This window comes from Poromitra crassiceps (assembly GCF_964638095.1).
Source record: "Poromitra crassiceps genome assembly, chromosome: 8".
Classification (NCBI taxonomy): domain Eukaryota; kingdom Metazoa; phylum Chordata; class Actinopteri; order Beryciformes; family Melamphaidae; genus Poromitra; species Poromitra crassiceps.
Window position 1 is genome coordinate 1,519,920 of NC_139629.1, and position 27,500 is coordinate 1,547,419.

A 27,500-nucleotide genomic window follows, 5' to 3' on the forward strand; every position below is an offset into this window, starting at 1 on the left:
GCTGCTTCACTTTCTGTCATCATCTCTGTCTTTCTAAATGTTTTGCTTTTTACCTTTATCTTTACCTTTCTGAGGGACATTAAAGGTACATTCTGCAATGTTTTTGTGTTAAAATAAGTGTTAACTGGCTCTATATTCTGACAGCAATCACTGAAATTGAGTGTTTGGTCAGTGACTTGACCCCCAACCCCCCGCTGTCCTCTATCTCTCTCCTGTAGTCCTGGACGTATCTCCGCAACCGTAACTCGTAGAGACTCAGCGATGGCGGCGTTTGATTCAGGGTGAAAAAATACAGGTAGTCTGTTTTAGGGATCACGATCTGACCTTCCGTTTCCCAGAAAATTTAAACTTTTCTCTGATTGGATAGTTTGAGGTCGGCGCCAATGTTTATCCAATCAGAGAAAAGTTTACATTTTCTGGGAAACAGAAGGTCGGATGGCGATGCTGATAAAAGACTATATGTATTTTCTCACCCCGAATCCAATGCCAACATCCGTGAGTCTATGAGTTACGGTTGCGGAGATACATCCTGCATGCAGGACTACAGGAGAGGGATAGAGCAGGGGTCCCCAACCTTTTTTGCACCGCGGACCGGTTTAATACTGACAATCCTGCTGGGGGCTGGTGTTGTGGGTGCCAGGCTGAGGAAATTGCTCTGCAGTCGCCACAGACAGGCTGCATGCCAATTGTGCACAAATTGTTCTCAACGGGAGGTAGAGCGGAGCGCAAATCTACAGGACAAGAGGCGAGCAGCAACAGCGCGAGCACCGGCTATCTTCTTTTCCTCCTCTGATTGGTTGCGCTCATGAAAGGTCAGCGACGAGTACATACAGAGACATACAAGTTCAATGCAATGACCACACACACACACACACACACACACACACACACACACACACACACACACACATAGCCTATAATATTATAGCCTACGTTTATTAAAAAACATTTTCTTTTTCTTTTTTTTTATGTGCCAAATGCCCGGTACCAAATACGTTGCGGCCCGGTACTGGTCCGTGGCCCGGTGGTTGGGGACCGCTGAGATAGAGGACAGCTATAGATAGATCAGAGATAGATCCAAGCTCCTCTGATCTTTGCTGGCATGGCTGTGGACAAGTGGGAACCTTGCTCCATATGTTGTGGGACTGCCGGGCAGTCAAGTCCTTTTGGACAGAGCTTCTTCACATGATGGCAGAAAAAAATAATGTAAATATTCCTGCTTCTCCAGCAGTCTGCCTACTGGGGCATAGGACTGCACAGGCAAAGTCAAAACAAGATAGGAAAATATTGGGCCTATCATGTTTGGCTGCTAAAAGAATGATTTTGCTAAACTGGAAAATATGTAAACCAAACAGTTTTACAATAGAAACATGGTTAACTGAATTCCTAGGTCTTCTTAGTTTGGAACAAATCTCGGATATGAACAGGGATACTGATAACAGGTCCGGAATGAATTGGGAGCAAATTTTGAATTGTGTTTCAGTCTAAAATATCAAAATTTAATATAGACCAAGACTGTGCAGCCTTATCTTTTATTTAATTATTTTTACCCCCCCCCCCCCACGAACCTGTTGCCTTTGTTTTGTTTTTTCCCTCGTCCATGTCCAAAATATAGGTGCCCACTTTATAGATCAGGGAAATGAATAATCAATGTACTGTACCCCCCCCCCCCCCCCCAAATGTTATGTGGTGGTGATGTATGTCATTGTATTGTCCTGTAAGTTGGTATGTAGCATGGAAATGTAGCGGTTGGTCATGTTTCTTGTTCACCTTTGTTGTTGTATTGTTCGTTTATCGGTTTTGTTTAATATGAAATAAAAAATGTTCATTACAAAAAAAAAGAGGACAGCGGCGGGTCGGGGGTTTCAAGTCACTGATCTAACACTCTATTTCAGTGATTGCTGTCAGAATATACAGCCATTTAACACTTATTTTAACACAAAAACATCACCGAATGTACCTTTAAACCTCTGAAACAACATTTTTAGACAATTAGAAAATAAAAATGAAACCAATACAATGGATAAATGATTCCCTATCGGTGAGCCAGTATACCATTCTAGTGGTAACACTGCTGTAAACACATGGTTGCCATAATGGTATTTTGTCATCCATAGGTGTTTCCTGCCCTGAGTGTTCTTTCCTACCGGACGGTACTCTTCCAGAACTCTGGAAAATTACCTCTCACTTTCCATCTGGACCCAGATCAGAGCCCCACCCCCTCTTTGGCAGCATCTGTGTTTGTGGTGCCGAGCTGCGGTTTGATCCAGCCTGGGGAGCACCAGATCCTCACCCTCAGAACCACACCCACAGATGACAGTCCCAAGCAGGGCTTTAGTTTGTCCCTGCAGCTCAATGCGGCCAAACACACACAGGTATACATGCACATGTCAGGGACACAGACACTAGCTGGGTTTCCATCCAAAGGTATCGCAAATTTGAATCGAATGTTCAGAAAGTCGGCAAAAGAAAATGTAAAATAATGCGCGTTTCCATCCGCTGCTGTTATGCGAATTATAGAGCTGTCAATCACCTGGTGTTTGAGGCTGTCTGAGCTGCTGATCAGCTGCTATACCGATACAGCTCTATTAAACACATCTAACGTCATTCGTTTAAAGTCTCTTGATGATCTACAAGTAGACAAACGTACCATAACGCCATTTCTGGATTACCAGGTGCGACTCGACAAGCATAATGTTATAATCCACGGAGCAGATAGTAAGTGAATGCAATTTCATTAAATTCTAGAAGTGAGTCCCCTTAAAGTTAATATCCCTGTCTTCTTCTGTTTACCACGGCGGGTATTGTGCTGCGTATTTACCATGATTTACCGTGTGTAGCCTTATTGTGTGGAGGCTACACACGGCATGTCATGTTTTGCAGTGATCAAGGCAAACTGGGTTTTTTGAATGGAGACAACGGAATATCGCTTAAACTGTTTCCACTGCACATATCGCATTTTCCTTTTATCGATACACCCGACTTTTCCACCTCCCTCAAGAATTTTGCAGCGTTTCCACTCCGTTTTTTTATGCGCAATTTGAAATTTTGCATAAAAACAGGTGGATGGAACCCCGACTACTAACAGTCTGTTTCCCCTTGTTTTTCTGTCTTTGAACCTCTGTTTGGATCTGTGTCTGTCTCCTCTAGGAATTGACAGTAGTAAGCACAGTGGAGAAGGTGCGTGTGTTTCTGGAAGGAGACGGTCGTCTGTATTTCCAGCCTACAGCTGTGGGTTCACGCACCCACCGCTCCCACCGCATCAGGAACCTCAGTCGCTTACCTCTACGGTGGGTTGGCTGACAGATTGATTGAGTGAATGAGCTTATTCAATAGGTTAGAAAGAAAACCTGTTGCGTAGCAACATGTTTGCAAAATGTCAAAGTTCCAGGAATTGAGAAAAACAGTTTGGCATTCTGGGCAGGTCTTTCTGATATTTTACAGTGTCTTGTTAGTAGTCTGGACTGATCCCAGCATCATGAATCTTCCATGATGGTCCTTCATTGTTACATCATAGGTTCCAGTGGAAGATCCCGGGCCCAGACCAGGAGCTCCTTTTTGTAGAACCAGAGGCCGGAGAACTGCAGCCCAATGAGAGCAGAGTGAGAGACCAAAACAATCACACATACCTAATACATACATGCACACACATACATACACACACACATACATGCACACACCAAGAGACTTTGCAACTTGAAAAAAAAATGGACAGTGTTATGTTCATGACTGAGTGTGTGGATTATGGACTGAATCTTTTGCTGAATGATTTTTGCTTGTGATTGGTTGACAATGACATCACAGGTCCAGACTTGGTCCTTCAGCCCATTGGAAGAGAGAACGTACACCCTCAAACCTCACTTCACCTTCTGGCCAATCCAGACTCCTGGATGTAAGGAGTCCCACCTTGCCCTTAACGTCATTGGAATGGGCTCGAGAGGTTCCATAGAGGTGAGAGACTGTTGTGTGTGTGTGTGTGTGTGTGTGTGTGTATGTGTGTGTGGGTGGGTATGTGTGTGTGTTTGTGTGAGTGAGTGCGTGTATAGATGCTTTCACACACAGATCGCGCAATATTGCAGTTCAGAAGGCCCGCAAAGCCAGCAGCCTCGACACAGAAATTGCTTTCACACACAGCCAAGCAGCACCGCCACATTCCCGTCCTGGGGTGTGCTTTCAGGTGACAGCCACCGCTCCCGGATTGAAAGGCGAGCGGAGGCATTTCCACCCAGCTCCTCCTAGCCCAAATGAATATTTTCATAGGTTAGTGTAGCCTAGGCTACTGTATGATGAACAAATTAATTCAACAACCAAACATCGCCGATGAGTGTGTGTGTGTGTGCTGCGGTCACATCAAAGTGATAAAACACAAAAGTGTTGTCCACATGCAGCATGGTAACAGGGCTTTCAATATTCATCTGATCGACTTTATGGATCACAGAGGCACCATCATGTAGCCTATTAGGTATAAGGCTAATTCTTATGTTTTGTTTCCAGTTTTTTGTAAAGCAAATTATTCCCATGAAGTAGCCTAATTAGTTTCCGTTCTGAAAGATGACGCCCGCATATCAAACAGCTGCAGTCTGCATAACGTTCGTCGGGGGAATAGTGTAGGCCAGGGGCACTCAATTAAAATTCAAAGAGGTCCAGTTAGAGAAAATGTCCTCAAGCAAAGGTCCGGACCATTGTAACGTAGCTTACGCTATGATTTCAGTGCCATTGAACTCAATGATTGAAGTAGCCTAATGGTACAATGTCTGTATGTAGTCAACAACTGACTGTTAAATCTAAATAAACATCAATAATGCTTATTTACAGTTTTCATATTTAACTGGATTAATTATACATAACTACCCTACTATAATAAATAAATGATCTTTTCTCATTTCAAGTAAAATTATGCATTTAAAAATAACATACAACAGAGTGCTTTGGAAAAATGTGCATCTTAAAATGAAGTGCTTTAATTTAAGAGAAATAAGTTTCCCCTTTTCTTCACTCCATTTCACATTTAACACTCTCAGCCAACAAACAACCTTTTCTCTTGAGAGAAGTGAGCTCCCTGTCTATCTATCTGTCTGTCTGTCTGTCTGTCTGTCTGTCTGTCTGTCTGTCTGTCTGACGATCAACCTCGCATGCCGTTGCGTTGGGCAGTGAGTGTGCCCTGGTGTGTGTGTGTGTGTGTGTGTGTGTGTGTGTGTGTGTGTGTGTGTGTGTGTTTGCTCATGTGTGGCGCTTCCATAGACAGGTCAGGATCGCACCGCACTTCACACGAGACATACTGGTTTTGATCTGCCCGTAAGAACAATGAATGGACATGTAAGAGTGGTTTCTTTTGAGCACACCATGTGAAATTACTATCTCTCGCCTCGCGTCACCTCCCCTCCGTCCGTGTGCTCTCGCAGCACCACTCGAAGCAACAGAGAGAAACGATTCGCTTATTTGATTGGCCGAGTAGCATCACGTGTGATGATTTACAGCGCATTCATTGGTCTGTGAGCTTCCTGGCAGATAAACCGGTAGTACCGTAAATACTGTAAAAGCACGTGCCGGTTAAAATAGAAACGCTCCGTGAAAATGTAAGTTATCAATGATTTGTAGGTTATAGGGCTCGGTCCGGATAGGACGGCGTCTCGGTCCGGATGCGGACCGGAGTCCGGACTTTGAGGATCGCCGGTGTAGGCTATAAATGCACATGACTACTATAACGTTAGGAGTTTTTGTAAGGGAACGCACAACTGGCTAGCTAGACAGATTGCAGTTCTGGAGCTGGTTTCCAGAGGGAATATCCTCAGACCAACTCGCCACAGACAGCTATAGTCCTCTGAAGCTTATTATTATATCCGTTAATTTTACCTACTAATGTCAACATCGTTTGAGCATGAAGCCTAACCTACTTACTAGGCACGGAGCATTCCTCCTGGCGCCCCTGCAGTCATGATTGTATAGGCTACTTTTTTTACTTTCACTTATGCCTTTCTTGCTGTGTAAGGTGGTTTCCCCTGTATTTTTTTATGAATGAGTTGACCATTCGCACTGTTCCGTGTTGCCACTCCTACGCTTTCAGGTGGAGGTGGGTTGCAGGGTAACCCGGCGCTGTGACTAGGTCCACTGGCAGAATGAAAGGCGTACAACAATTACCCACCAACCCGCCTTCACAACTTTCACATCGGAGGCGCGGATCCCATTTTCCGTGCATTTTCCGGCTTTCAAGGCCAGTGTGAAAGCGGCTTGTGTGTATGTGTGAGTGCGTGTGTGTGTGTGTGTGTGTGTGTGTGTGTGCCACTCACCTTTTGAAGCATCAGTGTGTGTGTGTATCTATTCCCTCCCCCAGGCAGAGAATGCAGTCCTGGATCTTGGGGAGATCCTGGTTGGAAGCTGCCGGTCCATTGAGGTTCCTCTGGTCAACAACAGCCTCTGTCCCGTCTCTTTCTGTCTCTCTGTACAGCAGACACTGCTGGACAAAGGACTTCTCTATGAGCCAAACGGTATAGTGTTCTGTGTGCGCCTGCTGTGTGTGTGTGTGTGTGTGTGTGTGTGTGTGTGTGTGTGTGTGTGTGTGTGTGTGTGTGTGTGTGTGTGTGCATGACAGAAATAGGTCTCCTGTGTCCTGAGAGAGCATTTAATTTGACTTGGAAGTAGGGATGCACGATATGGATTTTTAGAGCCGATACGATAACCAATAAATATATTCTTCTTGGCCGATAACCGATACGATATAACCGATAATTATTATAATAAAAATAGATATATAATTTTTTTGTTTTTGTTTTTAACCTGTATTTTATGCACACCTGGGGTTAAAAAAGGGTTAGGGTAGATGTATGGATGTAGTGAGCATAGCTCTGACCTAACCAAATCTAACTGACATCACTGTGAACGCAAAACAAAGAAAACCTCTGATATAATATGATTGTTTTAATAAAGTGTATCACTCAATTATAGTCAATACAAAAATAAAGGCTTTTATAGAACGGAAAGCCAAGCTGCTTAGTCTGCAGATAAAACACAATGACAAAAGGCATAGTAATTTAGACTCTTATTGTCATACTGATCTGTTCAAATTTGGCATGGGTTCCAGTTCTCAGTGAGTTGTAGCCTGGGCCCAATGAATGGGGCAGGCACTATAAACCATCTGTGTTGTTTCACTTTTTACTGAAAAATGCTGCCAACAGATTAAAGAAAAGACACTATGTGATGTTGACTGTTTTATGTAGCCTAATGTGCGCGACTGCGCCTTTGTTTTCATTATTGGCTCTGTCCAGCACTATGGTCCAGCAGCTAACGCTAACTAGCGCGGTTAGCTTAACGTTAGCGAGTGGTTTTTTGGAGTTAAATACACAATCCCTGGATGTTTCATTTCGGGTAAAGGGGTTTCCATTAGTTTCTATAAGTTTACGCCAGCTCTGTGTATTAAGTGCTTTTGCGGGGCTGTCACAAGTAGTTTGTCTGCCAAGCGGACGAGCCTGCAGGGTAGGCCGCGCTACGAGCTAATGCTAACAAAACTCGCTAACAACAACAACAAACATATCCGCTGCATCATCGCCAGCTTTGGTTTAACGTAATGCCAGTTTAGAGGTTTCCCCTCCTCTCGGAACCTGTGTGGGACATGGATTGCAAATTACAGTAGCTTTCTGATAATTCTGAAACTGAAAAACAGCAACACACTGGCAGCAGCCATGTTTGCGTCGCAGCTGTGATGTCACGAATGTGCGACAACAAAAGCTCCTCTTCCGAGGCAAAAAATAAAGCAGGATTATTATCGGATAATTTATCGGAAAAAGGCCATTATCGGAATAATAAATAATAACGCAAAATGGCCATATCGGCCGATAATTTATCGGTCCGATAATTATCGTGCACCCCTACTTGGAAGGGAAGTAAATGAAGAGTCCTCATTGGACAAACTGCCTTTTTTTGTTATCACTTTGAATATTCTTTAGAAATGTAGAAAATTTTTAGTGTGGTTGAAACGTCTGTGACCAATCAGATGGCTTGGCGGAAATGACTGCTCTAGCGTCTTTCCTCAGAGCCATCTATTTACAAATTGTGCCACCATTAGTATCAGCAGTTGTTTCCAATAACTGGCCAACATGTTCAATAACATAGTTTAGATAATGTTGCTTTAGTATATTGCTTTGAATCAAATTCATATATTTATATAAGTGGTGCCTCAGGCCTACAGCTGGACTCTGTGAGGGGAACCATCGCCTCCCACTCCAGAATGCTGCTCCGATCCACAGTCAGACCGCACAGACGGGCCCGCTACCAGTGGATCATCAGCTACCAGACAGTGAACGCTAGTGGTAAACACACACACACACACACACACACACACACCCCAACAGTCCATATATTTTACGAATAAATCCTACCAATCCCTTACTCTTTTTTGACATACAGTACCTCTCTCTCTCTCTCTCTCTCTCTCTCTCTCTCTCTCTCTCTCTCTCTCTCTCTCTCTCTCTCTCTCTCTCTCTCTCTCTCTCTCTCTCTCTCTCTCTCTCTCTCTCTCTCTCTCTCTCTCTCTCTCTCTCTCTCTCTCTGCTCAGGGTTGGTGTCATCCCCTGCCCACAAAGTGTGTGAGGTCCAGGCAGAGGGCGTGTTCCCCAGCCTACAGGTGATTGGTGCACGCAGCGGGGGCAGTGTAGGTGGACTCAGCAAGGTGCAGCTGTGGAACCTCTTCTCATTGGATGGCCTCAATGAGCACTTGCTGTCCAGCCCCTCCCCTCCAGAGCTCACCTACCGAACCCCCACCAGGCACAGGTTAGCAGAAGGAATATAGTAATACTCTGTTAAACGCTGTGCTTGAAAATGGGGGGGAAAGAAAGAAAGAAGGGACTTTCATCCAGTAATTGTTTGGTGAAATAATACATTTCACGATATACTGTATACATTTTAACAGTCAATATTACAGTGTTTTGCAAAACATTAATAACATAATATGTATGTACCAAAATGTATTTTGGTCCTTGTATAGACCTTATTCGACTGACGTAACTCACGTACGGCCACGCCCACCGCCGCGATATTGTTGACATTCCACAGCGCGCTGTTTAAAAGTGACTGACAGCTGTCATAGCTTAGGACGCTAGCCAACGTTACTTACTAGCCTATTAATGCCGTTTTTACTGCGTCAGGAGCGATAGTGTGCTGTGTAATAATACACGGCTGTAGTAATAGCAGCAATAAAAGCCCGGGTGTTAGCTACTAGCTACTGTCCACAAATGTGAAGGGAAAGAGACTAGAGGCTAACGTTAGTAGCAAACATTGGGCTCATGCAAGCAAGCGTCAGATCATATCAAACAAACATGTAACGTTAAGATTATTTACCTTTGCTGTCACGACAATGTTTGATGATGATGATGATGATGTCGTTGGTGACACAAAAGTAAAAATGTCAGACCAATTGCCACAGATGAAATAGTTATAGGACTCAAGGGATTTGCAAGCCTTCAGCTCCTGAGATGTGTATGCCAATACTGTATTAAGGTAGTACAAGGTAGTTATAAATGTCCGGTAGGCGTACGTTATACCTGGCAATATAATGAGTTATATTTACTCTAAGTCAGTTTTTTTATAGGGGTCCGTCCCCACCTCCGACCAAACTTATTTTTTCATCATCACTTCTCTTTAACGAGGCCATAACTGTTGCTATACACTCGGCCAGACTACGTTACGGCTGCGGTTTGTCAACAATATGGCGCCGTCCGGGGTTATCGAATAAGGTCTATTACGAAACACTTGCTTGGGAGCTAGTGACCATGACCATGTCTTCTTTCCCTGTCTCTAGTGTGCGTCGTTGTCCCTCCATCTTCACCACAGTCATGTTGGATTTCAACTTCAGTGCTGCTCCCCTGAGCTCAGAGCCCTCCACTGTTGTGCTGATGTTCCACAACACTGGCTCTATCCCTGTAGACTGGTGAGCAGAAGACACACGAGTAGAGGAGAAAGTTAAGTCGAGCCAAGCCAAGCCATTTACCATTTTATTCTATTGTCAATACGTTGTGTGCCTGATTCATCTATACTGCTGCATATTCAAAAGTACAGTACAGCAGAATGTGAGAAATGTTATTTTATTTCTGTTTATGTTTTGAAGCACTTTGTTACCTATATTGAAAAGTGCTATACAAATAATGCTATTATTATCCTCTCTACTAATATAATAGCTTTGCGTTCCGCAGCGTGGCACAATTGCTCAACTGAGCATGCTCAGTATGGCGCATACGAGAGAGAGAGGGGGAGAGCGAGAGAGCAACATTAACAGGAAGGGAGAGAGCCCCACACATGTGTGAGTGTGAGTGTGTCTGTGAGTTGAGCTGTGTGTGTGTCTTTCAGCAGAGACAGAGAGAGAGAGATGGGGGGGGGGGGGGGGGGGGGCTTGAGAATAGGGTCGGGCAGAAGGGGCACAGGCAAGCAATAAATCACGACAGACCGTCGTGATATATGGTTACAAAGTATGGAAATATGAAAATTATTATTATTTTTATTATTAATAATAATAATAATATATTTAAATTTCTCAAATAGAGGGCTCAGGTCCAAACAGCTCAATAAATATAAAATAAAACAGCTCACATAAATGGCCCCAATGGCCCCTCACCTCTCATTTTTGCCCCAATTTACTTCACACAGTGATCAGGGCCGTGAGTGGCTCTAACTGTGGTATATTTACTGTGGTATTATGCTAAATATACCACAGCTGTGAGCCAATCACCCTAAGGTGTGGTATAATGAGTATATATCACGGTCTGAAGTGATCTATTGCTTTTATAAAACGGTTACCATTACCAAAATTATTATTATTATTACCGGTATTATTATTTAAATGTCTTACATCACTGTTTAAAAAATTAGGTGAGAAGAAATGAGGTGCTGCTTGACACCGTTTTATAAAAGCAATAGATCACTTCAGACCGTGAAGTGATCTATTGCTAAAAACAAAACAATGCAAAACAATGTTCATTGTTTTGAAATCATTCAAAACAATAAGCATTTTGCTTTTAGGAGCACTGCGCCAGCGTGCAGCGCTGTTCCAAAATGTGTCAACGTGTGTCGTTGCCTGGGAAACGCAGATCCCATAATACAACTGTTCGCATCGCATCCCATAATAGTATGATGATACTTGGGATGCCATTGCGAACATAGATGCGAACAGGTTAGCTAAAAGTTTAGCGTCACCAGCGAGGGCCCTCACCGTTGCGGTCGGGGTACGTTTCGAAATCCCTCCAGGCCTGAAAATCTTTCTAGGGGAAACATCCCCACCTCTCGTTTCTTCTCCCCTCTCCTCATCTCCTCTCCTCCCCGCCTCTCCCCGTCTCTCCTTTCTTCTCTCCAGGGCATTCTTGTTTCCGGAGGACCAACAGATAGAGTTGGAGTACTGGGCAGAGACAGGAGAGTTCACCAGTACTGAGCTGCAGCAGATGAAGGTTAGTCATACTAATGTTATGTTATTGTGAGATTGAAATGATATTAAATTGTTTCAGGATTAGATATTACAGGATGTTTTTTTACACATGAAAGTGATCGTGAAATTATCTTTCAGAATGAATGAATGAAGCCACATACAGAAATACGCTCCTGTCTCCCATCTATTGACAGGTTCAGGACAACCGTCTGTTCAGCATCTCTCCCCGTTCAGGAACTTTGCTCCCCGGCCAGCGGAGGGCAGTACACTTCAACTACAGGTTAGAGATCACTGTACACAGCAGGGTCGGAAATTAGCGGGGGCTCGGGGCTTTTTGCCCCTAAAAAATCTGAAATTGCACTTGGAATTGGGATGACGGGGGCTTTTTTTGCCCCGTAAAATAAAACAAAACCTACTTGAATTGAGTGCGCTCTCATGCTGTGTGGACTTAAAGGACGGCTTTTCCGTGGGGAATATGAATATATATTAAATCTCACGCCCCTAAGGTTTTCGAATCCGTTGAAATTTTTGAAATTGGTTGTTTACAGCCAGAGATATCAAGCATCTCTCACATTATTTCCATGTCGCTCTGACGCAAAACGCGTCAGAGCGACAGGGCAAGCCTTGCGGAAGTCGAGGACCTATGAACTACAATTGTTGTGAGCCATGGTCCCGCCTCTAGAGGTCCTCCACGCTAGAGCTGGGCTCGGGCTGAATTTTCCTTACCGAACCCGACCGAGCCCGTCACATTATTAGCCGAGCCCGGCCCGACAGGTGTCAATTGATAATCTGTCCGAGCCCGGCCCGAACCCCCTCCCTGATTTTTTTTCCCCCTCGGAGCGCAGCGAGCGCATAATTCAATGAGTCTGTCCAGCCTATAAACAGCCCTATATAATCCCAAACCAAAATCAGTCCTCGTAATTCAAAGCAGTCAATGATTAATACGTAATGTACAAAGCAAAGCACCAAACAGCCTAATTCGTGCGTGCCGTGCACTGCCCACACAGTCCCACATCGCTGAAAGAAGTACTGCACGGTGTCGGCGACACCAGCGCTGAGCCAACACGCAGCTGACTCCGGGCAGAGCAGCAGAGTGCATGTCTGGGCGTGTTTCATTCGATGCCTTCAGGTGCTTTCATTAACGTAGTAAATTAGCTCAGGAGCTGATGATAGATATATTTGAAGGCAAAAACAAGTGACTGATTACGTGACCGAGCCCGGCCCGAGCCCGAACGCGACTTCAATGTTTCTGTCCGAACCCGGCCCGTAAGTCGGGCCGGGTTCGGGTTCCGAGTCCGACGGGCCGGGTAGCCCTGCTCTACTCCACGCCCCTTCAGAGGTCTTGAACAAAAGCAAAAGGCAGCCATCTTTTTCCACCACCTAGCCTGCTGTAGCTAGGTTAGCTTTCCATAGCTCCTTGCAAAGAGACCATATCTCGGGAACGGAAGCACTAACAGACACGGGACTGGCGGCATTGGAAAGCTCGTCAAATTTTACATCTAGTAGTAGGTGCGTTGAAGTAACGAAATCAACGCTGAGCAATGTACCCGTTTTTACACATTATTACAGAAAATAGTTACAACATCAGATGCGCGTAACTCCTACGAAAATGCCTTAAAATGCATGAATTTTTTTTTATGAAGACATCTCCCGACATATATACTTCGGTTTAAATTTGGTGCAATTTGGAGGCAATTTTATTTTAGATTTTTTCTTCTTCTCATAGTGTATTATTGTCGAAGCCTTCTTCTTCTTCTTCTTTGAGTTTTATGGCGGTTGGCAAACATATATGTGCATTACCGCCACCTACTGGAGTTTGATATCAGCCAAATGCCTGAGGGGTGGGCATGGAAACGAAGGCCACGCGAGCCCAGTGCATTGTGGGAAATGTAGGATTTCGAGTCCCCGCACCCGCACCAGCCCCCCCCCCCCCCCCCCCCACACAGAGTGGATTTCTGTTGATATCTTTGGCTGTGAAGAAGCAATTTCAAAAATTTCAACGGATTCGACAACCTTAGGGGCGTGAGATTTAATATATATTCATATTCCCCACGGGAAAGCCATCCTTTAAGATCAAGGAAGAAAAAGGCCAAACAGTGGAGTGCAATTTAACGTTATACAATGTGGATGTTTTGAGATTTGGAAACATCAACACCACGGATTGATATGAGGTCAAATGTATCACACAAATAACCCGACCGTTCAGAGAGAGACAGACCCGCTCGCAAGTAACGTTAACCATGAGCCAATAAACATCAAAACACACCGCTCGCCACAACATGCCACAATATCACGATCAATACGCTACATCCCCATCTAGAAGTGAAGTCAAAACTACAACATGCCACAATATCACGATCAATACGCTACATCCCCATCTAGACATCAAAACACACCGCTCGCCACAACATGCCACAATATCACGATCAATACGCTACATCCCCATCTAGACATCAAAACACACCGCTCGCCACAACATGCCACAATATCACGATCAATACGCTACATCCCCATCTAGAAGTGAAGTCAAAGCCACAACATGCCACGATATCACGATCAATACACTACATCCCCATCTAGAAGTGAAGTCAAAGCCACAACATGCCACGATATCACGATCAATACACTACATCCCATCTAGAAGTGAAGTCAAAGCCACAACATGCCACAATATCACGATCAATACACTACATCCCATCTAGAAGTGAAGTCAAAACTACGCATGCATGTTCTGCATAACGAAGCAGCAGATTAACGCTAGGCAAAATACAGCCACCACAACACTCACCATGCACACCAACTTGCCTCAGCAGTGATAAAGTTAGTTGTTCTCTCCTGCTGATGTTTTAGTCCTTATAATTCATCCCAAAAGACAAAATCTTCCTTAAACGCCAAATAAAACTAGATTAGACCATGTGTGATGATGTGTCCCTTGTTTACAAACACAGCATGCCTAAAACTGTTACCCCGTTTCACACAACACATGAGTAGGGGAGAGCAGGGACAGTTGTAACAAGGAACAGTTGTAACACCTTGGCTTGAATTCCTCCAGGCTCCAACAATTTGCAATTTGCATTTCATTTGGAGTGTTTGAGTGGTGTTGTTGACCGATCAAAAAATGCTTCTAAAGGTACTGTGTGAAAAAGCTTTAAAAAAATAAATCCCTTGTTTGTTTGATGTTATGTTATTTTGTCTTTTACCATAAGGCATGTTATTTAAAAAAAACATTTTGTGTGTGTGCCAAGTATTATATAATATGCCAGACAATCAGAAATAAAATATGCTTGGATAAAAGTCATTGAATATCTGCAAAATAGAATAACTAATATATTTCCCAACATTTGATAAAATTGCCCTGGAAATTATACAAAATGCCCCCAAAAAATATTTCACAGGGGCAAAAAAAGCCCATGTTAAAAAAAGTTAATTTCCTACCCTGGTGTACAGTGAATGGAGGTGTGTGTGTGTGTGTGTGTGTGTGTGTGTGTGTGTGTGTGTGTGTGTGTGTGTGTGCGTGCGTGCGTGCGCGTTTAATCTTGGTGAGGCAGACAGGTGAAACGACTGCTCTTCTAGACATAAGATTACTTGAATCATGGAATTAGTGGCCCCAAATTAATCTACACTTTGTCTTTCTCAGACATGACTTTGCTGGAATGGACCGGCTACCTGTCCTATTCAAGCTCTCTCATGGCAGAGAGATCCTGGTGAGGCAGAACTCTGCATGAGGCTTATATTCATTCAAGTCTAGACAGCAACAACACATACATCTGTCAGGCTTGGTGTGAGACTGGTGGATTTACGTGCGGATAGTTGATGGCCAAGACAAACTTGGTAACTGAAGTCTCGATAAGTAGGAACGCTGTGGAACTTGATAGCTGGGTCTGCAAGGTTCGAAGTTGGGAACGGTTGCAGAGTGTTGTCGCGAGATTAGTTTAGTCTATGAACAACTGCAGAGGACCTGCAGAACTGAACCTTTATAGGTCCCGAATATGACATCACCTTGTGTTATGACATCATCAGTGAGTGAACTATGACATCACAGTAGGAATGATGACATCATCCTAACAGTACCCTCCCCACGTCCAATGAGACCATCAAGGATGATATCTGGAGAATAGAAACCCCGCAGACTCCGGTGGATCCTCCGGAGTCGGCCATCCCCCGGGGCACGATCCAAACATGGGAGACTGGAGACCATCAAAAGGGTCAATGTCACGGTCCGGTGGCCCCCACCAAGAACTGTGTCTCTGACGCAACACCTCAAACTCTGCGGGCTCCGAAGGTGGAGTCCCAGCGGACGCTCCAAACCTGGAAGAAGGGGCCAAAGGGGGTGCCGCAAGCCCAGAAGGCTCCGCACAATCCAAAGGCCGAGCCCCCACCAATGCCGCCGTTTCCGAAGGCAGAGCCACAGGAGGCTCTCCCCCGGGGGATGGCGGCCTAGGCAAAAGGCCGGCAGAACGCCAACGCCTAGACCTGTATCTAGACTGCTGCTCAGGACCGGGCTCCGACTCAGCGAGGCCCACCCTACCGACCTGTAGTTGGGGCAGGACATCCACAGCTTCCTTCTTTGAAGCTGCTCCTGACCGAAGGCTGACGACACTACGGGGGCCTCCCAGCGCCAAACCGGAACCCACGTGTGGGTCAAGAACTGGAACTGGCTGCTGCTGGGGTTCGGGTTCGGACTCGGCGAGGGGAAGGTCCACCATCCCGACCTGTATTTGGGGTAGGACACCCACAGGTTGGGTCTCAGGGCCAGCAGACTGGGAGGCCCCCTGCGGGGGGACGGAGCTGATCTGCAGGCAGTGATTGAACTTCTCAATGAGACGATCAACAGTCTTCTCCAACTCCTTAACCTTCTTGGAGACACACTGCCACTCCTGGGTCACGTGAACGCTGCCCACCCGTATGGGTTTCGGGGCTGGACTCTTAGAGCCTTGACCCGCTGAGAGTCTCACGGGCCGGCGAGTGGTGGACCCACTTACTGGACGCCGGGAGCAGGAGGAGAGGTGATGCCCGGCTCGACCACAGTACCGGCAGCTCCGGGTGTCCAAACGGCGCTGCCTCTCCTCTGGTGTGATGCGAACCCTGCCGGTCTGATCACGGTACAGATGGCTGCTGGTGTTCCGATGTGGCTGCCTTTGCTTTGGGATGACACTAACTCCTCCCCAGAGTATGCGCTTAGGAGCTGGAGGCGGCCGAGAAGCAGGGGTAGTACTGGAAACCTCTGGTGCTTGGGCGGGGGCGACTGATCGCTCAGGAGCTGGGGCAGGAGGAGCGGAAGACTGCGGAATGACACCCCCAGGAGGGTTTAGTCCGTCGAGATGATCTAGCCGGATCTGCAGGTCCTGGAGAATGTCTGTGACGAGCTCTTGCTCCCGGCGTGTCTCCATGTGGCTCTCAAGCAGACCAGAAAGAACGTTTGTGGTGTGCGTTTGCAGGGCCTGCACCGCTGTCAGCGCTGTTAGTAAGGTCTCCACGGTGAGAAGACCTTTCGTTGATTCGCCTGGTGGGCCACCTGAAGCGGCCGGCGGGAAAACTGGCGTCTCAGGGTCTTCCTCCTTGATTGGTGGGGACTTATCCGCCAAATCCGCTTCGGACTTGTTCATACTGTCAGGCTTGGTGTAAGACATGTGGATCTAGTCGCGGATAGTTGATGGCCAAGACACACTTGGTAAACTGAAGTCTCGATGAGTAGGAACGCTGTGGAACTTGATAGCTGGGTCTGCAAGGTTCGAAGTTGGGAACGGTTGCAGAGTGTTGTCGCGAGGTTAGTTTAGTCTATGAACAACTGCAGAGGACCTGCAGAACCAAACCTTTATAGATCCCGAATATGACATCACCTTGTGTTATGACATCACCAGCGAGACCATCCGAAAGGCATGATTCAGTTGTTCATACTGTCAGGCTTGGTGTGAGACTGGTGGATTTACGTGCGGATAGTTGATGGCCAAGACAAACTTGGTAACTGAAGTCTCGATAAGTAGGAACGCTGTGGAACTTGATAGCTGGGTCTGCAAGGTTCGAAGTTGGGAACGGTTGCAGAGTGTTGTCGCGAGATTAGTTTAGTCAGTCACTCACTGACTAAACAACATCAAGACTCCTTTACAACAGCAAGAGTCCTAGAGTTCATTGTTCTTTCACTCCTGGTGCACAGATAGTAGTGGTGATCCAGTATCCCGTCTTTTATTTGCCATGGAGCTATACCGTAAATTCCGGACTATAAGGCGCACCGGTCTATAAGCCGCACCTTCAAAGGTGACTATTTTTTTCTTATATAAGCCGCACCGGACTATAAGCCGCGGGTGTTTTAATGGTATTTTTTGTTTTTTTTACAGTGCACACAGTGTCCGCGGTGTGGTGAAAAGAGGGCAAGAGAGGAAATTAAAACAGAAGTGGATTTATAGTTAGAAAGAGTGCTAAAGAAGAGAGAATTCCGTTTTTTATTTTTTTATTTTAGTTACTCACAGTACTATTGACCAGTCCAACTCAAAAGATATTCGGCAGTTTCACTTTGAGCTCTTGTTCCGCCGCTGTCCATCAATGGTTATGACGAGTCTCGCTGGGTACAGTACGCCAAAGCGATATCCATTGACTTTAACCTTTTCGATGATGCTGTTGTATGTTGCGCGTTTCTGTTGCACCAACGCGGAGAGGTCCTGCCGGACGAAAAAGCGCGTACCCTCCCAGGTGAGGGGCTTCTTCCCCGCAGCCTGGAGGATGAGTTGACGGTCGGGCCAGCGGAGTAGACAGATGAAGATGGCCCTCGGTGGCAGGCCGGGGTCTGGACGTGGCCGAGGCGCCCGGTGTGCCCTGTCCACCTCTGGTGGTTTCTCGCCTTCCTTCAGGTCCAGGATGTAACACAGGATTTTGCCACGAAAGCGTCCATGTCACCAATCTCAGCTCCCTCTTTTACATTGATCAGGCGAATGTTATTTATTTTACTCCTGCTGATTAAGTCATCAACCTGCGTGTGCAGCGTTTCGATGTTTTTGCATTTTATCCACTTTCGGACTCACTGTGTTGTTTTTGTCCTCCAGTGCGCTGATGCGCTTTTCCGCATTAGAAACTCTTCACGGTTGCATTATTTTCTTTAGTGAGTGAGTGGATGGACTTCTGCACGTTTTCAAACTTGTTTTCAAGCTGCTCAAACCTCTGAGCGATGTCGGACTTAATCGATAGTGTTTCACGGAGTAAAAGTTTAGCCCAAGCTGTGTATCTCCAGCCTCCAGCAGGTGAGTCATTTCCTCATTCATGGCGATGATTGCTTCGTCTTTTTCTTTCTGCTTACCTGTGTTGTGTTATGTTATGTTATGTTATGTTGTTAAAAGAGGGCAAGAGAGGAAATTAAAACAGAAGTGGATTTATAGTTAGAAAGAGTGCTAAAAAAGAGAGAATTTTTTTTTTTTTTTGGAAAAAATCCATAGATAAGCCGCACCGTTATATAAGCCGCAGGGGCCAAAAAAGGCCAAAAAACGGGAAAAAAGCCGCGGCTTATAGTCCGGAATTTACGGTAAATGCATTTAGTTATTTAATTATGGAGTATTTGCTCTTCCCATTGGTTAGAAGTTGGATTATCCTTTCTTGTCATAACTGAACTTTATCTGTGTCCCTGTTATTGCGTTTGTGTGTGCAGCTGAACTTCCAGGGGGTGACAGTGGAGAGAGACAGACCCTACCTCCACTACGCCTCCAGTCGGCACGTCTTCACCCCTGTACCCATTGGAGACTTCACTCCTCCCAGACAGGTGTGTGTGTGTGTGTGTGTGTGTGTGTGTGTGTCAAGGTTATTATAGTTAACGAAAAACGAAAAAACGAAAACTAGAATTGAAAAAACATGAAATAAACTGAAATAAAAATAAAAACTAAGCTTTACAAAAAAACGATAACTAACTGAAACGGTATTGTGTGTTTACAAAACTAACTAAAATATAATAAAATTGAAGAGAAAATGTCCTTAGTTTTAGTCTTTTACAGTATTTCATACATAATAAGCCTATATTTTGAGTGGAGATTAAATCTATTTTCCTAGATCTATCATATTTTATGACCCTTTTGAATCTCAGCCCTGACAAACACCCCATATTACAAAAGAAATAGGAAAGGGGCAAAAAAAGACTAAAACTAACACTAAAACTAATAAAAACTAAACTAAAACTACCGGTAAGCATTTTCAAAAAATAAAAAATAAAATAAATGATCAAACCCACCTTAAAAACTAATGAAAACTAAACTGAAATTGAAAACAAAAAGTCAAAACTAATAAAAATAAAAACTAATGAAAAAATCCAAAACTATTATAACCTTGGTGTGTGTGTGTGTGTGTGTGTGTGTGTGTGTGTGTGTGTGAATTCTGTAACATTTGCTCCACAGCAGTGCCTAATACTACGACGAGTATTAGGGCCGTGCATGATGAAAAATAAAAATTACAGGAGGATTTTCTTTTTTAGTTTCCAATGACGGGAGGAAAAAAAATTAGTTTCCATTTCGAGAAAAAAGTCGAAACTTCGTGAATAAAGTCGAAATTTAAGCACCAGGCAGAAGAAAAAATAAATCAAAGGATCAAGTTTTTTGTTTTTTTCAAGAATAAAGTCGCAATGTTGAGATTAAAGTCGAAATTTTGTGAATAAAGTTGAGATAATGTAACAAGAATAAAGACGAAATGTTGAGAATAAAGTCGAAATGTATCATTGCCCCTGGAGCAATATCTCCAAAGACCAGACAGGCTAATAGCGCACTCACTCAGTGCGCTCTCAGGCCTATGGCTGGGCCTAGAGACTCCCAGGCCAGCCACCCCCACCACCAGGCTGCCACTATACCCAGGCTAAGAGCCCCTCTCCCGGCCCCAGACACCCAGGGCAGCCACCCCCACCTCCAGGCTGCCAAAAAACTGAAAAAAAAACTCCATCAAAACAAGTTATAGGAGAGCACCGCCCACAGTGTGTAGCCTACATACTGTACATAGCTCATTCTCTGACTCAGTCAGTGGTCTATATCCTGAGTTTCTGAAGTGTTGCAACTGTATTGATCGCAATGCCATATGACTTCAGTTTATCGTACCCACCCATCCATATGCCAGAGCGCATTGGGACCTTTGCAGTGACAATGCCTGTGTCTTCACTGTGAGTCTGTGTCCTGTGCCCTGTGTATTTTCATTTAAATTGCCATAATCTTGAGATTGATCATTCACAGATGATCTTGTACAACCAAATGCAAACGTCAGGCTGTGCGTTGTGCAATATGAAGACATTTGGATTCAGGTGTGTCCAAACGCCCATCCGCCGTGCCCGTGCATACAGCATAAATTATTCTTATTGCCGTTATTAAGGAGAGGACGTCAGTTGATTTGCCACTTAAGGAATGGTAAGTAGGCTATGATCACATGTGGTCTCAAACACCAAGTGCTTTCGTAGGCTATGGTTACTTACATTTTTCTTCCATAAAAGCAAATATTATTCCCATGTTGCGAAGTGAGCTATAGGTCTATATGACGAGAGGCTCACTGTGCATGTGCAGCCAATCCGCACATAAACCCACACATCACACACACAAAATCGCTTATTTAATAGTTGGAGATGTGTGAAAATGTAATTCTAGCCATTCAATAGAGGCCTATATCAAAATTGTGCTGGTGACGGGCAGATACAGGCTTTCATCTTGCTGCGCACCTGCTGTAATTTTTATTTTTCATCATGCACGGCCCTAATACTCCGTCGTATAAGACACTGTGAAAGAATGAAAGCTACAGCTTCAGTGAAACAGCCATGCTATTTAACTTGGAGTACACTTACCGCTAAGATAATTAAGATCTTACTTTATTACTGGTTTCCACTGGAAAACTTGACTTGGATAAAGCAGCACTTAATTAAATAAAATATTCACTTTCTTGTAATTGTGTTGTTCTGTCCCAGCAAGCAAAATTACGTCATGATAACGTTGTGATGACGTGTTCCAGTGACGTTCAGGACTAGGCCAGATCACAGGGTGATTTGGGGATGATTTAGACGTCTACGCGGGAACGTCAAGCTGACGTCGAAATATGACCATTACCATGAATGGGCATGTTCAGTTATTCTGCTATGTACACAGTGTATATTCAGCAACTTTATACATAAAGCTATAATTATGTCCAGATTAACAATTTATGCTACATTTTCAAAAAATATAATACCACCCCGTGTGGGATTTGAACTCGGGATCTACAATTTACGGACGGCTATTCTACCACAACGCTACGTGTTTGCTGAAATTATCTGTTGTACTTGGAGTAATATAGCCTACCATTTCAAAACATGGACCCCTTGTTCTTTTTATACCGGTATACATCCATGTATACATCCATGGAGTCGGGACAGTTTTAATAAAAACGAAAGCTAATTTAATTCAAACCTTAATCTCGAAGAATCATTGAGGAATTCCCTCAAATATATATATAATAACGTTTGTTTACCCAGTGCTCCTGTTAGGCTATACGAGACAATAGCCTATGTAGGATTATGGCAGAAACTTGTTTTATATTTAAAACGTTGGCGTCAAGTCTTGGATCGGACATCACAGTGTAACCGTCTACAATCTGTGTAAGAAGAACCCCGAAACACATTGCAGACAATTGCAGGATTCCCCGCAATTCATCTCCTCGTAGTCCCACCTCCACGAATAAACAGTTTGTTAATCAGCGCAGATTGTCCACATGCAAGTGCTGATCACTCAGATTTTGGATAAATAAATAGCCCAGGCTGAGAAATACGTGATTGATTGCAACCATTTAGTTATCCTCATGGATATTCCAGTGGTGAGTGAAATGAGTTGTATAGTGATACAGTGATAATCTGGGCCAGATCTGACTCGTCATGATATGACTTGAGCTGGCCCCGATTGGGCTCTCTCCATTTGTCCGGGTCCGTCCGTGCTTGCTGGGGTCCCAAACAAAGAGAGAAAGAAAGTGGCACATATGTAACCTGACACTGCCAGATAGTTTGTTTCACAGAAGCATCTGGGAATACGATCTTAGAAACCGGTTACAAAGGGCAAGCAGTGCTTGCCAAGTACTTTCAAAAAATACTTGGCATTTGATTGGATGAACCATCTGTCTATCACATACTATCACGACTCACGAGCTAATGTCAACCACTGAGTCCATGTTCAGACTAGGAGGCCAAATCTGATTTGTGAACTTTAGTGACCTATTCATGACTTTATCCAGATTGGTTTTATGAGTCTGGACGCTTCAAGTCTGATTTGTGTCACTTGCCCCAAACCACATAAGGTAGTTTCCAATCTGCTTTCGACTGATGTGACTTCAGTGCGGACGCGCAGATCCACCAAATCTGATTTGAACGTCACTCACAACTTGTCATCAAATTCCTCTGCGCAGGAAAACCACGTCACCAACGTACATATTTACTGACGCCCACGTCATTACCATAGCAACCCATGCAGATAGGCTGTTTAGGTCTGGACACACAGATCCGACTTGAAAATCTGATTTGTGGCAGTGTGGACACACTCCCAAATCAGATTTGGGAAACCAATCAAATGATGATTAATGACTTTATCAGCAAATGGGATTTGCCTGTAATGTGAACATGGCCTTAGACCACCTCCTTCTTCTTCGGAACCAATACATTGGAGCAAGGTAAGATGGATTTGTCGCATAGTTGTTCCAATGAAAGAGTCTGTTTGTTCACAATAATGGAGTCTGTGTTCTAAATCCACTCAGCTGTTGATATTACCACCTAAAGTCACGTGAAGCCCAGCTACTGGCTGACTTACTCAGCCTTGTGCGTGCGTGTGTGCGTGTGTGCGTGTGTGTGTGTGTGTGTGTGTGTGTGTGTGTGTGCATGCGTGCGTGCGCGTGTGTGTGTGTGTGTGTCCTGCAGGTGTATGAGCTATATAATGGCGGTGCGGTGCCAGTCTGCTATGAAGTGGACACGGCTCCGTTGAAGCAGCTCCAGACGGACAACTTTAACCAGCCGGTGCTGAGTTGCCTCAACCCGCAGGGAGAGCTCCCCCCTGGGAAGACAGCCATACTGGAGTGGGTCTTCTCTCCACTGGAGGCTACCATGTACACCGTGAGGATCTAGCCATACCTCCACCCACTTTCTCCTACCTTCTTACCTCTCCCCCATCGTTCCCCATTCCAGAGCTCTTGATATGATATGTTCTTGATGCCCAGCTTTTACTGTAGGCACAAGTCTTCCCCCTTTTTCAGGCACTTGTCTTGTTTCCTTCCAGTAACGCTCCTAGCAGTTAAGCTGTAAGTGACTTAAAAACACATAGATGTTGGAGTTACCATGACGGCCGTTTTCAAACTGTGTCCATGATTCCTCTCTGTTGTTGTGTATCTCCAGGTGGACATCCCTATCCACATCCAGGGTGGGGACTCCATGCTGGTGAGGTTTGAGGGGTGCGGGTTAGATTCCCAGGCAATGGACTCCAAAAACCTGTGTACTTTCACTAACGCCAAGCCGTCTGTGCCCTGTGTCCAAAGAGTGCCCTTACCGGGACAGGTGAGGCAGCCAGGAATGGAACAGAGGAAAATACAATGAAGTAGAATTGAGTAAATTTTCAACAACCTCCTACCTGTATCTGTTCCCAGAACAAGAGCTGAATAAAAGAAAAGTGTTTTGTATTGTTCTTGATTCCGATAAATGCGAGCAGTCTGTTCTTTGTAAGTCTACATGCATCTTCTTGCCTTGTGTGTGCGTGTGTGTGTAGGTGGTATTCCTGTCTGAGGAGAATGTGTCTCTAGGCGACATACCGGTCTGCTCCCGCTCCACAAGAATCCTCTTCCTCACCAACGTCTCCCAAACAGACAGCGTCTACTATGCATGGGAGCTGTCCCAGCAGAACAACCAACAGGTGTGTAGCCTCAGAATATGGGATGCTCTGTCTGTATATACAGGCAGAATTGGTTTTATATCAGTGGTTCTCCTTTTTTTAATTGTTGGCTTTGAAGTAGAGCTGCAACGATTAGTCAATTAATCAATTAGTCAATGGGCAGAAAATTAATCGCCAAATATTTGTATAATTAATTCATTGTTTAGACACATTTTTAAGAAACAAATACTACAATTCTCTGGTTCCAGGTTAAATGTGAATATTTTCTGGTTTATTTACTGATTCTCTTTGGATTGTGGACTGTTTGTCAGTCAAAGTCAAGTCAAATTTTATTTATATAGCACTTTTCATACACAAAGGCAATTCAAGGTGCTTTACAAAAAAATAATCGAAAAAACAAGCAGCAAAGCAATGCACATATAAAAAACACATAAAAAACACAGCCGACAGTTTTAGTTAAAATATATACTCAAATTAACAAACATGAAACATTATTTCTGTTTTAAATAAGTTACAAGGCACTCTTCAGTATTATTATTACATGTACAGTCCATTTGTTGGAAATGTACAGGAATTTTTTTTTAAATTACAGGCCGAGAGAGGCAGTAGTTTAGTAGCAGTTAAAAGCAAGAGTAAACATAAAGGTCTTTAGCTTGGATTTAAAAATAGGCAGAGTAGGGGCAGATCTAATGTGTTCAGGGAGTTTGTTCCAGTTATGAGAGGCATAGTGGGAGAACGCGGCTTCACCATGTTTTGATTTGGTCCTTGGGACAATTAGTAGACCAGTGCCTGAAGATCTCAGGGATCTGGATGGTTCATAGTGTAGAAGCATTTCAGAGATGTAGTGTGGGCCTGACCCGTTGAGAGATTTGTAAACTATTAGCAGAATTTTAAAGTCTATTCTAAGATTTACTGGCAGCCAATGCAGGGATTTGAGAACTGGTGTAATGTGTTCAGCTTTCTTGGTTCTTGTTAGAACTCTAGCAGCCGCATTCTGAATGAGCTGAAGTTGTTTAACAGCTTTTTTGGGAAGACCATTGAAAAGACTGTTGCAGTAGTCTAGCCTGCTAGAAATGAAAGCATGAATTAGTTTTTCAAGATCTTGTTTGGACATATAGCCTCTAATCCTTGCTATATTTTTTAGATGATAGAAGGCAGATTTTCTTATAAGCTTGATGTGGGAGTTGAAATTTAGATCAGAGTCAATAATAATGCCAAGATTTTTTACCTGGTCCTTTGGCTTCAGAGATAGGGATTCGAGGTGAGCAGTAACTTTGAGCCTATCTTCTTTTTTGCCGAAGACAATTATCTCTGTTTTGTCTTTATTAAGTTGGAGAAAATTCTGGCACATCCAATCATTAATTTGCGCAAGGCACTGACACAGTGACTCTATGGGGGCATAGTCATCCGATGAGAGGGCTATGTAGAGTTGGGTGTCATCTGCATAGCTATGATAAGCTATTTTGTTTTTTTGCATAATTAGGCCCAGAGAGAGCATATAAAGGTTAAACAGGACAGGACCTAAAATTGATCCTTGGGGTACCCCACATGTCATTTTGGTTTGGTCAGATGTGTAGTTGCCAATGGAGACAAAGTAGTTCCTGTCTTGCAGATAAGATCTGAACCACTCTAGGACCGTGCCGGAAAGCCCGACCCAGTCTTCCAGTCTGTCCAATAGAATTTCGTGGTCAACCGTATCAAAGGCAGCGCTGAGGTCTAGTAACACTAAGATTGAGATTTTACCTGAATCAGTGTTCATTCGGATGTCATTTATAACTCTGATAAGCGCAGTTTCGGTGCTATGATGGGGTCGGAAGCCTGATTGGAAAGGATCTAGGAGGTCATTGGAGGATAGAAAGGTATTGAGTTGTTGGTAGACAGTTTTTTCGAGTATTTTGCTAATAAAGGGAAGATTTGATATTGGTCTGTAATTGCTGATTATAGAGGGGTCGAGGCTACGCTTCTTTAGCAAGGGCTTAACAACTGCAGTTTTTAGAGATTTTGGGAAAATGCCTGTAAGAAGAGAGGTATTAATTATCTTCAGTATGTCGGTCGCCAGGCAACTGTAGACATCTTTTAGAAAGCTTGTTGGCAGGGTGTCTAGGCAACACGATGAGGATTTAAGGCCTCGTATCGTTTCTTCTAGTTTCTTGTGGTCAATGACATTGAACTGAGTCATGTTAATTAAGCACCTATTCTGTGGGTGCGGCGGAGCCACATTTGTTCTTGATGTGGAAATAGTTAGTCTGATATTTATAATTTTATCCCTAAAGAAGGTCGCAAATTCATTGCATTTGACATTGGATAGAAGATCAGGGGCAATTTGTGGGGGGGGGTTTGTCAGCCTGTCAACAGTGGCAAAAAGAGTGCGAGCGTCATTGGTGTTTTTGCTGATAATGTCGGAGAAGAAGAATTTTCTGGAATTTTTTAGTTCCTGGTTGTAGGAGTGAAGACTATTTTTATAGATGTCATAATCGATGTGAAGTTTAGTTTTCCGCCATTTGCGCTCGGCTTTCCTACAATCTCTTTTTTTGTTATTTACAGAGGGAGCGTTTCTCCATGGTGCTTTTTTCTTACCGGAGATTAGTTTAGATCTAATGGGAGCTACAGCATCAATAGCCTTTAGGGTTTTAGAATTGAAGTTATCTAGGAGATCATTGACAGAGGCTGAGGAGAGGGAAGGGGCCAGCGAGAAAGCCTCCATGAACCGTGTGCTAGTGCTCTCGTTGATGTAACGCTTTTTGATGGTTTTTGACCGAGTAAGAGCGATAGGGGTGATCTTGAGTTCAAGAAAAATACAGAGATGGTCGGACAGAGCAACATCACTAGCTGAAAGAAACGATGACTCAAAGCCCTTGGTGATAAATAAATCTAGGGTATGGCCTCGATTGTGAGTGGGCCCAGAGACATGTTGTAACAGGTCAAAAGTGTCAAGGAGGTTATTCAATTCTTTGGCATTATTATCATTGGGGTTGTCAATATGAATATTAAAATCTCCTGCAATAGTTAAACAGTCATGTTCTATGGAGATTATAGAAAGGAGTTCTGAAAATTCATCAAAAAAACTACTAGAGTACTTAGGTGGTCTGTATATAATCAGTAGTAAAATAGAGGGAGAGCACTTCAGAACAGCGGCCAGATATTCAAACGATGAAAAGTCGCCAAACGATACCTGCTTGCATTGAAAAGCATCAGAGAAAATAATAGCTACTCCTCCCCCTTTCTTACCGACTCTGGGGGCGTCAATGTAGTTAAAGTTA

General features: G+C 44.1%; 1 protein-coding gene across 1 annotated transcript in view; it reads left to right on the forward strand.

The window, feature by feature from the left end:
• Window positions 1-27,500, forward strand: part of LOC310781625 (cilia- and flagella-associated protein 65-like) — a gene marked incomplete at both ends in the record, with an annotated part of 63,250 nt that overhangs the window by 8,417 nt on the left and 27,333 nt on the right. Inside the window, 15 exons of the mRNA XM_083642227.1 lie at window positions 2,118-2,375; window positions 3,151-3,290; window positions 3,518-3,602; window positions 3,805-3,951; window positions 6,332-6,485; window positions 8,175-8,303; window positions 8,550-8,763; window positions 9,791-9,919; window positions 11,336-11,426; window positions 11,599-11,684; window positions 15,042-15,108; window positions 19,038-19,148; window positions 23,280-23,471; window positions 23,751-23,909; window positions 24,118-24,261. Coding sequence (XP_083498353.1) covers window positions 2,118-2,375; window positions 3,151-3,290; window positions 3,518-3,602; window positions 3,805-3,951; window positions 6,332-6,485; window positions 8,175-8,303; window positions 8,550-8,763; window positions 9,791-9,919; window positions 11,336-11,426; window positions 11,599-11,684; window positions 15,042-15,108; window positions 19,038-19,148; window positions 23,280-23,471; window positions 23,751-23,909; window positions 24,118-24,261 — 2,106 coding nt within the window. The remainder of the gene's footprint in view (window positions 1-2,117; window positions 2,376-3,150; window positions 3,291-3,517; window positions 3,603-3,804; window positions 3,952-6,331; window positions 6,486-8,174; window positions 8,304-8,549; window positions 8,764-9,790; window positions 9,920-11,335; window positions 11,427-11,598; window positions 11,685-15,041; window positions 15,109-19,037; window positions 19,149-23,279; window positions 23,472-23,750; window positions 23,910-24,117; window positions 24,262-27,500) is intronic.